We start from the raw sequence: 12,260 nt of genomic DNA, 5'->3' as shown, positions 1-12,260 counted from the left end.
GTACAGCAGTCTGTAACTCACCCATCAGGTACTTCTGTGGAACCACACAAACTTGTAGAGATTCCTGCCTTTGAGCTTACTTCCATTGTCCTATACCAAAAACAGAAGCTGCTTGAAAAGCTCAGCAGGTCTGGCAGCATCTATGAAGAGAAATCAGAGTTAACGTTTCGGGTCGGGTGGCTCTTCCACAGACACTTCCAAGTTCTCCGGAAGATCATCGGATCCAAAACATTAACTGATCTCTCCTCACAGATGCTTTTCCAGCAGCTTCTGTTTTTGTTTCTGATTTACAGCATCCACAGTTCTTTCAGTTTTTACCCATTATTCTATATATTATTTCAATTCTATACATTCGATGATCTATAGAACATACACGCTGTAGTACATTAAAAACTCATTATAAACCCCTGAATAGATTCCCACCTATAACTCAGTTCCCCTGCCTCAGGTACAGAATGCTGACTGGACTAGCCTTACTTCAGTAATTTTTCAAGTGACTTTGTTCTTTCCTAGCCCGTGTCTTTCCTCACCTGTGTGGACCCATTTTTCACAGAGAAGAAAGCGTCACAGTTGCGCCAGCGACACTTCTGAGTCTGGAAGGTGGGGTTGTGGTGATCAGACAACAGGTGATGCTTCAGGTGACTGAGAACACCAAAAATCAAAGTACAGCCAGACCACTACAAGGGAACAGGCAAAGAATTAAATGGGCACAGAGCGGCAGTGAGTGATGAGGGAGAACAATGGAAAGGAGGTGGGGTTAGGGAGAATATATTTGAATATATCAGTTGAATTCACAAAATGATTACAGCATAAGCAGCTCTTCAGTCCATTCTGCGTGTACTGGCACTCTGGAACAAATCACCCAGCATTAGTCTCTCATTACTCCTTGTAACCCTTTCCTTTCTTACTTCTGTTTTGAACTCAATTAACCCTGCCTCCTCACTTCCCAGTAACCTGTAGTATGTCCCAGAGTCGAACCATCCACCGTGTGAGAAAACATTCATGTAGCTGTTACTTCTTTTGCCAATTAGCTGAAATTTGTGTCCTCTTGTTGGTGATTCCTTTAACGGGGAATGTATTGTTCTAATTACCCCAGACCCTCATGATTTTGAATATCTCTATCAAATCTCCTCTAAGCCTTCTCCAAAAGTAACAGCCCCAACTTCTTAAACCTATCCATTCACCCCAGGACCATTCTCATAACCCTTTCTGCACACACTCTCTAGTGGCTTCACACCCTTCTAAAGTGTACAGCCCAGAAGTGGGTGCAAAACCCCATTCTCCAAACAAAACCAGTGTTGTACACAAGTTTAATGGTACCTTCTTGCTCTTGTTCTCTATGCTCATATTAATAATGGCCAGCACACTACATTCTGGAAATTGCTCTCTCAATCTTCAATGAGTTATGCACATATACACCCAGGTCTCTGCTCCAGCATTTAAAATAAAAATGCTGTATACTTCATCTGCCACTTGTCTGCCCAATTCACCAAGTTGTCTGTCCTTCAGATGTTCAACACCATCCTCCTCACAGCTCATAACACTTCCAGATTTTTGTATCATCTGCACATTTTGAATTCAGCAACAGCAAAGGTTCTAAACCCCTGTTATAAATCGTCCTTCAATCTGAAAAACTTCTATTAATCAAAACTCTTGTTTGCTGTCAATGGAGACAACTCCGCATCCAAAACAAAACAATGCTGGTGCAGCATGTCTGGCAGTATCTGTGGAGAGAGAAACAAGTTAAAGTTTCGAGTCCAGAATTGAAAGGAGCTGGAAAATGTTGCTTGTGTTATTGACCAAGGGGGAAGAGTAGCGACTAGAATAGATTGTGGGGGTGCTCACGGCAAAAGACAAAGACAGTGATAGAGGTGGTAAAGGAGTGATAGAGATGAAAAATAGGTGTAAATATTAGCTGTGTAAAGTGGAACAAGCCAAATAAGACACAAACAAACACCAACAGAAAATGGGCGATGTAACAGCAACAGAGGACAGTAATCATACTCTGATTGCAGACTCAATAGGGGCTGAAAGGTAGAAAATAGGTGTTGTTCTTCCATTGAGGTTCACTGGAATATTTTTGCACACCAAGGACAAAGTATTATCACAGGTACAAGGTAGTTTATTGAAACTGGAAAGTTGGGGTCACTGACACGCGGAGTGGAAGTATTCAGTGAAGTGGTCACCCAGTCTACATTTAGTCTCACCAATGTAAATGAGACCACATTGTGAGCAGGGAATGTAAAGAAGTGAGCTACACAGATAGTGGATGCATTGGGTGTAATTTTCCAAAAATTCTTGGATTTTGGAGAAGTACTAGAGGATTGGAAAACCGGCAATGTGATGGACCTATTCATAAAGGGATTGAGGCAAAGTGCAGGTAACTGTAAGTAGAAGATCCTAATGTATTGTTGGAGAAGCACTGGAATCAATTATTAAAGTTATAATAGCTGATTTGGAAAATAACAATCTAATCAAGAAAAATCAGTTTGGCTTCATGAAAGGAAAATACAGTGAGAACATGGTATGGAGGAGTCAGGGAAACAGCAGATACAGCGTGAGCTGGGCACAGCAGGGTTAAGGAGACAGGCTGAAATACAGTATGAGATGAGTACAACAGTCAGATTTAGCAAGAGGTGGGTACAGCAGCAACCAACTGCTGTATATTTATACACAAAGTTTCTTTCCTACTTACCCAACAGCGGAAGTTCTGCATCAAGTTCAGTCGCACAGCCTGTATACTGCCATCGTAACAACCTGTATAGATCTATGGGTAAAAATAAAATTGCTGATCAAAACATAGAGGGCCTAAGGGCCTGTATTGCGCTGTCATGTTTGAAACAGTCTCAAAAAAAACTTGAGTTTCATAACCGCCCTTGAACTGAACAGCTTGCTAGGCCATTTCAGAGGGAAGTTGTGAATCAACCACATTAGCTAACTCCAGATGCAAAGCAAAGATTAGACTGGTGAAAGATTTTCTTCTTTTGAGAGCGGGAAGAAAATGGATCAGTTTTTATGATAACTGGGAATTTAATTGTCATCACTGAGCTTTCCATTTTATTGTATTTAAGCTCCTCCACCTCAGCTGCCCTGGTGGGATCTAAACACTTGTTCTCTCTAGATCATTATCCTAGACCTCTGATTCACTGGATTTGTAATTTGGATTTGTCAAACAGATAGTACAGCAGTGATCCTGCCATCCATTGCTGTATCATGGTGTAAGGCACCAGGGCGGCGGCAGGAACAGGGGCAATTCCTTGATTCCAATGGATCACTACAAGGGGAACGTTCATATTTAACCAGATTGCTGCTGACACTCACCATGCTCTTGTGTATGACCATACACATCAACATATCCTTGTGGCCACCGTATACCTGCAAACGATCATGTGACTAGATACCAAAAGAGAAGGAGAATAACATCGTTAGACAATCATTCTACATGTTGTTCTGCTTAACTTTAAGTTAGGTAAATATAGCCCTGTTAACACAGGTAAACAGTTTCAAGGTTCTTCACAGGAACACTATCAAAAAGATATGGACACAGAGCTACATGAGGATCCAAAAGGAGAGGAGGGGAGGGGAAGTGAATGGAATGGAAAGCTGAGGTTCTTGGGAGTTTAAAGTATAATGACAGGATGATTAAAATCTGTCTGACAGGGATAGAGTTAGAGGATTATGGGCATCTCAAAGTTTTGCAGGCTGAAGGAAAGGAAAGAGATGGGGACGACCACAAACACTTGAATTTTAACGTCAAGTATTTTAGAAACAAATACAAAATGACATATAGATTTCACCAGTTGGTCTCGTTCATGTCACACTTGTTTGTGTGAGATTGTGCAGTAGAGAAGTAAAATGTAAGAGCATGTCATCAGAAATAAAATACAAGGTAATCATGGGCAGAACCTACAGTGTGGTTAGTACAGGTGACTGTCCTGAAACCACCAGTATTGTACTGCAGTTTTACACAGCAACAAACTGTAGCCAGCCTCACAGTTACATTACCACTAGCACATCAGAATGCTATGAACCCTTCTTTTGGGTTATAGCAATCCTGATGGTGTATCTTTCCCCAGTTCCAGTTTAACTAAGCAAGCAATAATTTCCAGTCTCACAAGCTGGTCCTCTGATACAAATCCTCGGCTCTTTTGTACGCCTGAACTGTCCACACTAATTTCAGCGTTCAGAACCTTTTAGCTGGGGTCACACAGCATTTCTCCTGGAGCTTCTGAAATTCTGGTTCTCTTTTCATTTTCAAACAATAAACTGACTTCTCGACAGAACTTGGTAAACACCAGGAGTTTGAGAACAGTGGCCTCTGCAGCATGTCTGGTGCTGCGTGAAAGGGTAAGAGCTCATGCTGTTGAGAGTGTTAAACTAGCTAACCAACAGGAAACAAAGTCTGGATAAATGGGTCAGATTGGAAAAGTAACTGGTGGACTGCCAAGATCACTGTTGAGGGCTCAGCTACTTGGATCTATATAATTGACTTGGACTGACTGTATTTTAGACAAATTTGCTTAAAAACAGGTTCGAAAGCAAGTTGTGAGGAGCATACATAAGGCATACAAATAGGTTAAGTGAATGGGAAATATATGACAGGTGGTGTATAACGTGAACTTGCCCACTTTGGCAGGAAAAATTAAAAGCAGAATATTATTTTAATGAAGTGACCTCACAGAATTATACAATTCAGAGGGATCTGGGTACCTTTATGTGTGAAACACAAAGTCACCAAGCAATTCGGAAGGCAAATTTGCAGGGTTCAAGATATCTCACTACAATTATACGTGAGTTTGGCACCTGGAACATGATGTGCAAAGGTTTCTGGGCTTTGAGAGAGGTCTCTGAGATGATAGGCAAAGTAAACAGGGTCTGTATCCTCTGGAGTTTAGGATGGGGGGAGAACTCACTGAAACACATGAAGTTTGTTTTGGCTCATTGGGGAATCTAACACACGGTAGAGTTTCATGATAAGCATCAGATCATTTCAGACTGAGACAAGGAGAAACTATTTCACCCAATTGGTTGTGAATCCTCAGAACTGAGGGCTTTGGGTGTTGAGTATCTTCAAGGTTGGCTTAAGACAGATTTTGGTGTTTCAGTTAAATGAATGACCTGATATAGGGAGCAGGCAGAAAGGAGGAGTTGACATCCAAGAGCAGATATCATTTTACTGAAGAGCAGAGTAGGCTAGCCAGGGCAAATGGTCTACTCCTGCTCCCATTAATGGTATCATTGGAGGTCTTGTTTCAATTGCTGAGGCCAAAAGTATGTGTACAGTTTGGTGGCTGACTTAAGGACGGACAGTTTTGCAGAGGAAACAGCTCTGGACTGAAGAGATTGCCTTGTGAGATACGGTTGAGCCTATACTTCTTGGTTTTTGGAAAAATGAGGAATGATCTTACTGGGACCCAAGGTACCCAGATGGGATCTTTTTAAATGTTCTTAAACACAAATACAAACTTCACAGACATTTTAAAGATTCAAGATTTTCTTCACATGCAGCTTCCAAGTCAAAGGTGACAGACCTTTGCTCCGACCAGGACTGTACACTAATGTCAATACGGTGGTAGACCTACATCCACCATAACTCTTAGCCAGTCTTAAACGAATGTAATGTTTGCCTGCATCCACCAGTACAGTAATTGTACAGAAATAGACATATTCAGCTTAACTGAACCCAGCTAATCAATGACAGACCGGAACAACCAGCATTGCACATATTATATAGTGACAGACCCAAATTCACCTGTGCTGCAGCTCCTGGCTTTAGGCTTGAATGAAGAATGAAGCATGGAGCATGGACAAAAACTGCTGAATTTCAGAGTTAAGGTGAGATGCCCTTGGCATCAAGGAGCCCGAGCAAAACTCACCACTAGTTGGCGTCATAGCTAGCAAATAGGAAGATGATTGGGGTTGTTGGAGCTCAGTCATCTCAGCTCCAGGACATCTCTGCAGAAGTTGCAGTTTCAGCTGCTTCATCAATGACCTTCTGTCTATCATACGGTTGAAGTGGGGATGTTCACTGATGATCGTAAACATTATCACCACTCACAACTACTCAAGACAGTGAAGCAGTTCACGTTCAAATGCAGCAATATCTGAACAAGATCCAGGTTTGGGCTGACAAATGGCAAGAAACATTCATGCCAAATAACCATCATCCCATGACATTCAATAGCATTACCATCACTGAACTCCCTATTATCAAATTTCTGAGGGTTACTATCGACCAGAACCTTAACTAGCCATATAAATACAGTGGCTACAATAGCAGGTCTGAGGCTAGGAATATTGTGGCAAGAAACTCACCTCCTGACTCCCTAAAACCTAAGTCAGACAAGGCACAAGTCAGGAGTGTGATGAAATATTCTCCAATTGACTAGATGGGTGCTGTTGGGGCTTGTCACCATCCAGAACGATGCAGCTCACTTGATCGGCACCACATCCACCAACAACCACTCTCTCCATCCTGCTGCTACTAAGTGTTGGTGGTGTACTATCTGCAATGAAGAAATTCAACAGAGGTTCTTAGACAGAGCCTCCTAAAACCACAATCACTTCCAGGGCAGCAGATACATGGCAACTCCACCAGCTGCAGGTTCCCCTCCAAATTACTCACCACCCTGACTGGGAACTATATCACCATTGTCACTGGGTCAAAACTCTCAAACACCCTAAATAGCACAATGGATAACTCTGCAGCAGATTGACTGGAGTGTCTGTATAAAGTGACTTTGTGCCACCTTCTGAATGACTATTATCAAAGGCAATAAATTATGTCCAGCAATGACCCACAACTTGGGAAAGAATAAAAACAGAACTGCACCCATGAACACTGCAACCTTGTGTTACAGCGACACACGAGTACTGCACTCCATTGATACACAGTGACAGGGCTCTATACTGTACTCCAGTGTTACACAGCGATAGACCTGTACATACAACAGTGCTGTACTAGTGTTACACAGTGGCAAAGCATGTACACACCAGTACTGTACATGTGTCACACAGGGGCAGAATTATGTACACTTGTACTATACTCCAGTGTTACACTGCAATAAAGCTCTTTGCACCAGGGCTGTACTCCAGTGTTATACAGTGACAGAGTAAGATACATCTGTACTGTACTCCAGTGTATAGTGACAGAACTGGATACACCTGTACTGTACCCCAGTATTATACAGTGAGAGTTGGATATGCCTGTACTGTACTCCAGTGTATACAGTGACAAAACTGGATACACCTATACTGTACTCGTGTTATATAGTGACAAGTTGGATACACCTGTACTGTACCCCAGTGTTATACAGTAACAGAGTTGGATACAACAGTACTGTACCCCAGTGTTGTACAGTGACAGATCTAGATATACCTGTACTGTACTCCAGGGTTATACAGTGAGAGAATTGGATACAGCTGTATTGTACTCCAATGTTATAGAGTGAAGAGTTGGATACACCTGTACTGTACCCCAGTGTTGTACAGTGACAGATCTGGATATACCTGTACTGTATTCCAATGTTACAGTGACAGTTGGATACATCTGTACTGTACCCCAGTGTTGTACAGTGACAGATCTGGATACACCTGTACTGTACGCCAGGGTTATACAGTGAGAGAATTGGAAACACCTGTACTGTACCCCAATATTATACAGTGAAGAGTTGGATACACCAGTACTGTACCCCAGTGTTGTACAGTGACAGATTTGGATATACCTGTTCTCTGTATTCCCATGTTACACTGTGACAGAGCTGGCTTACCTGTAATTCATAAACTCGCACGAGTTTATCTAAGCAGGCTGTCACCATCACCTTTCCCAGGATGTTTACAACTGTAACAGCATGGTTGTGGCCTTTGTAGATCCGCACTAATTCTCCAGTCTGAGGAAAGAAAGGGTACAAATTAATCAGTTCAGTTCTGAGTGTAAGCTAATCAAAGTCATCTCCAGTGAACTCTGGGACCCCTCAAACCTCTACTCACTGACTGCTATATTTACATGGGACTTGCTGTCTCTCCCTGACAGATCTACAGATTTCAAACAATTCAGCCTAATAGGAATTCTTCACAGACATGTCAGGATAACCTGGTGTTGACAGGATATTGGATTTAAGTGCCGATCAACCAATTTGCACACAGATTATGTCACGATACCAGCTGTGACTCTGGGGGCAACTTCTTGCTTCTAAGTCATAGGTTTGTGGTTCAAGTCCCACTGCAGAGACTTGGCTCATACAAGAAAAGTATCTACCTCGAAGTAAGTAATGTAATCCTTGTTGTCTGTTGGAAAGAGGCTGTCCAGCCTCTTGAACCTGCTTTGTTATTCAATACCATCAAGGTGGATTGCAACACCATCTTTTGCCTTCCTCCCACAGCTCTTGACTCCCTTTACTGTCATAAATCCAACACAGACTTGAATACATTCAAATGATCTAGTCTCCACTACATTCTGAGGAAGATTCCACAGACTAACAATCTCAGTAAAAATTCTCATCTGTCTTATTATTAAACTGTGCCCACTAGTTTCAGTGGGGAAACTACAAGGGGAAACATTCTCTCAGCACCCACCCTGTCAAGAGTCTTAAATGTGAAGAAAGGAAATTATGAAGCAGTGGAGCAGAAGTGGCTATGGTGGATTGGGAAACTCTGCTGAAAGATTTAACAGTCGACAAGCATTAGCCAGTATTTAAAAAAAAGACTACAGTGACTGCAGCATGCATGCATTCCTCTAAGACAAAGATCTAGGGAAAGATAAGTCAACTGTGATTAATGAAAGAAGTTAAAGATTGCATTAGGTTGAAGCAAATGGTTCATAAGGATTCCCGGAAAAGTAGCAACCCTGAGGATTAGGAGCAATTTAGAACCCAGCAAAGGAGGACCAAGAAACTTATTAAGAAAGGGAAGACACAATATTAATGCAAACTTGTGAGAACATAAAGGTGGACTGTAAAGGTTTCTTGAGTTTGTGGAAAGGAAAAAGCTAGAATAAATGTGGATCCATTACAAGTTGGGACAGGAAAGCTTATAATGGAAAGCTTTGGAAAATGGCAGAGAAACTAAATGGTTACTTTGCAACTATCTTCACAAAAGATGCAGGAATTCTTCGAAAAGTACTGGGCATTCCTGATGAATGGCTTTTGCCCGAAACGTCGATTTTCCTGCTCCTAGGACGCTGCCTGACCTGCTGTGCTTTTCCAGAAAAACACTTTTGACTGGACAACCAATGGTCTTGCGAAAATGGGGAAGTTAGAACTAGTAAAGAGGGTGCACTTGGAGAGTTAAGGGGATTCAAAATTGATAAATCGCTTGAACCAGATCAGAGCTGTTCAGAAGTTATATAAATAGTTTGGACATGGTGAACCAGATGCAATATTTCAAAATTTGCTGATGACATTAAACTGAGGAGGATGCAAGGCGGATTCAGTAGGACTTCGACAATGAATAATTTAGAAAAAAAATGATGTTATTGTGAAGTAAGTGTGAAGCGTGAAGACAGAAAAAGCAGAAAGATAGAATATTTCTCAAATAATGAGGAATTGTTGTGAAGCACAAGTATCCAAAGGGACCTGGGTGTTCTTGTTCACGAGTCACTAAAGGTCATCATGCAGGTGCAGCAAGCACATGGGAAGGCAAATTGTACACTTGTGTTCATTGCAAGTGGATTTGAGAACAAGAATAAACATGTCCTGCTGTAGTTATATAGAACCTTGGTGAGTCATCACTTGCAGAATGTGCACAGCTTTGGTTCCCTTATCTGAGGAAGAATATATTTCCTATTGAGGAAGTGCAAGATAAGTCAACAGATAAATCCCAGGGATGGCGAGATTGTCTTATGAGACGACATTGAGGGCTCTAGGATGCATTCCCAAGAATTTTGCATAATGAGAAGTGACCTTATTGAAACTTACAAAATTCATAGAGGGGATATACCATTGAGTTGAAAACCAGGGAACAATATCTGAGGAGCGTGATAGGCCATTCTGGACTGAAATGAGGAGAAAGTAGTGAATGTGGAACCTGAATCATTGAGCAAGTTCAAGACAGAAATCAACGTGTTCTGGAGACTAATAATATCAAGGGATTCAGAGAGCGAGCAGAAATTAGGCATTGAGGTAGACAATCAGTCACGGTGTAACTGAATGTTGGAGCAGGCTTGATGGGCAGAAGGATCTACTCCTGTGTCCCCTCAGGATTTTGTGTTTCAATAAATTCACCTTATTTTCTCAGCTCCAGTGAATACAGACCCAGCTGGTCCAACCTTTGTAAGATAACCCATCATCCCAGGAATCAGTCAAGTGGACCTTCTCTGGATTGCTTTTAACTCAGTGATACCCTTTTGGTCTCCTTCCCTGCAGGTTACACCACTTCCAAGTGCACATCCAAACATTTTTTAAATGCAATGAGTGTTACTATTTCTATCATCCTATTAGGCATTAACTCCATAAGCCAACAAACTCCTGGTGAAAAAAATTACGCAACTCACCTCAACCCACTCCTTCAATTAAATCTAGGGTGTAGGTTTGCTCGCTGAGCTGTAGGTTTGATAGTGGCGACCTCCAAGTGAAGAGAAGCTGTTGTCTCCCGCTTTCTATTTATATCTTTCTCCTGGATGGGGTTCCTGGGGTTTGTGGTGATGTCATTTCCTGTTCGTTTTCTGAGGGGTTGATAGATGGTATCTAGATCTATATGTTTGTTTATGGCGCTGTGATTGGAGTGCCAGGCCTCTAGGAATTCTCTGGTATGTCTTTGATTAGCCTGTCCCAGGATAGATGTGTTGTCCCAGTCGAAATGGTGATTTTTTTCATCCGTGTGTAGGACTACGAGGGAGAGAGGGTCGTGTCTTTTTGTGGCTAGCTGGTGTTCGTGTATCCTGGTGGCTAACTTTCTTCCTGTTTGTCCTATGTAGTGTTTGTGGCAGTCCTTGCATGGAACTTTGTTGATGACGTTGGTTTTGTCAATTAAATCTTCTCTCAGTTCTGTATTCTAAAGTAAACAATCTCCATCTTCCTGAACTCACTTCTCAGTATTCCACAAGTTATTATTACTGTGAAGTTCTCTGCCTGGTTTCTCATGTCCAGATGGATTACTTGTATGGACAACACTGCAATTGCTATTGTCGCTACACCTGACATGCTGCAGTCTACGCCTTCCCTTCTTACCATTAGGCACACAGTCAGCTTTCCATCATCTGCACAGCCTGAGTCATGGCCTTGAGCTTGAAGTTTAAATTATTAATATTTGATCAAGGTGACGCATAATCAAGAGTGACATTCCATTGCAGTGTTGAGTGAGTGCTGCACTGTCTTTTGATTGAAACCTGAAGCTCCATTTGCACCCTCAGGTGGATTTAGAAAACACATTTATTTAATACCTTCTATGAAAATGGGATGTACCGAAGTCCTCTGTCGCTGAAGTATTTGGCAGCTGATATATCACAGCAGTTGATAACAAAGTGACAATAGTCAGACAATCTGCTCTGCTGAGGTAGACAGAGGAGAAAACATTGGCCAGGACATCAGAGTTAATGTCTGGAAGTCAGTGTCACTGGATTTTTCCCATCCCCTGAGGTGGAAGACGTAGCCAAAGTTTACTGTCTCTCTTGAGACACAAAATTCTAAATGCTGACGGGCCCTTGTGAAATGTCAGGTTTGAGTTTTGAGCTCATACGCCTGAGTAAGACTTGAACCCACAGTTTCTGATTCAGAGGCAAGAATGCTACCAATCCACATTCACAGATTCCAAAGGGGTTTGTCCAAAAGGAGGACAGTTGCCCCACTGTACTGGGTCTTTATTAGCTTGCAGCCAAAAAAAAACTAACATCTGGTTATCACCAATGCTGGATGTGGGCGCAACTGAAGTACACACCTTTTCGCTCACAGTCTAGTGAGGAATTGAAACCCAAAGGTGATATTTTTTCCAGTTTGTTTAGATTGCATATGAAGGAAAAGAACCAAGAGTAGCTGAAGCAATTTGGAGATAATATTTGTATCTGAATTGGATGTTTTGGCCCTTTCGACGTATAAGCAGGCCTATTCTGTGGGTGACACCAGACTCAAACCCCTTTAGGTTGCATCAAGTGCAATCTCTGAAATTTGGTCGCGTGCATTAATCCTGGGCTGTTGTGTTCATTGATACCACCCGGCCAGGTTAAAGTCTGTTTGGTTAGCAGACACATTAAATCACTGAAGGAATAATGTTAGCACAGAATGAGCCTAAACCAGCACTTCCATTCAAGGCTCATTTATTCTTGCATT

The 12,260-nt window shown here is 41.9% G+C and overlaps 1 protein-coding gene across 2 annotated transcripts in view; it reads right to left on the bottom strand.

The window, feature by feature from the left end:
- The window catches only part of znf106a (zinc finger protein 106a), a 92,846-nt gene that overhangs the window by 1,779 nt on the left and 78,807 nt on the right, over window positions 1-12,260 (bottom strand). Inside the window, exons 18-21 of one of the 2 annotated variants that reach the window (XM_060828720.1) lie at window positions 7,770-7,889; window positions 3,322-3,393; window positions 2,696-2,767; window positions 531-677 (exon numbers count right to left, since the gene is read on the bottom strand). In XM_060828720.1, the coding sequence (XP_060684703.1) occupies window positions 531-677; window positions 2,696-2,767; window positions 3,322-3,393; window positions 7,770-7,889 (411 nt within the window). Of the gene's footprint in view, window positions 1-530; window positions 678-2,695; window positions 2,768-3,321; window positions 3,394-6,370; window positions 6,507-7,769; window positions 7,890-12,260 lie in introns of those variants that run through there. The other variant, XM_060828721.1, reaches the window with a different exon arrangement.

Source organism: Hemiscyllium ocellatum, chromosome 8 (assembly GCF_020745735.1).
Source record: "Hemiscyllium ocellatum isolate sHemOce1 chromosome 8, sHemOce1.pat.X.cur, whole genome shotgun sequence".
Classification (NCBI taxonomy): Eukaryota; Metazoa; Chordata; class Chondrichthyes; order Orectolobiformes; family Hemiscylliidae; genus Hemiscyllium; species Hemiscyllium ocellatum.
This window is presented reverse-complemented; position numbering and strand designations above follow the sequence as displayed.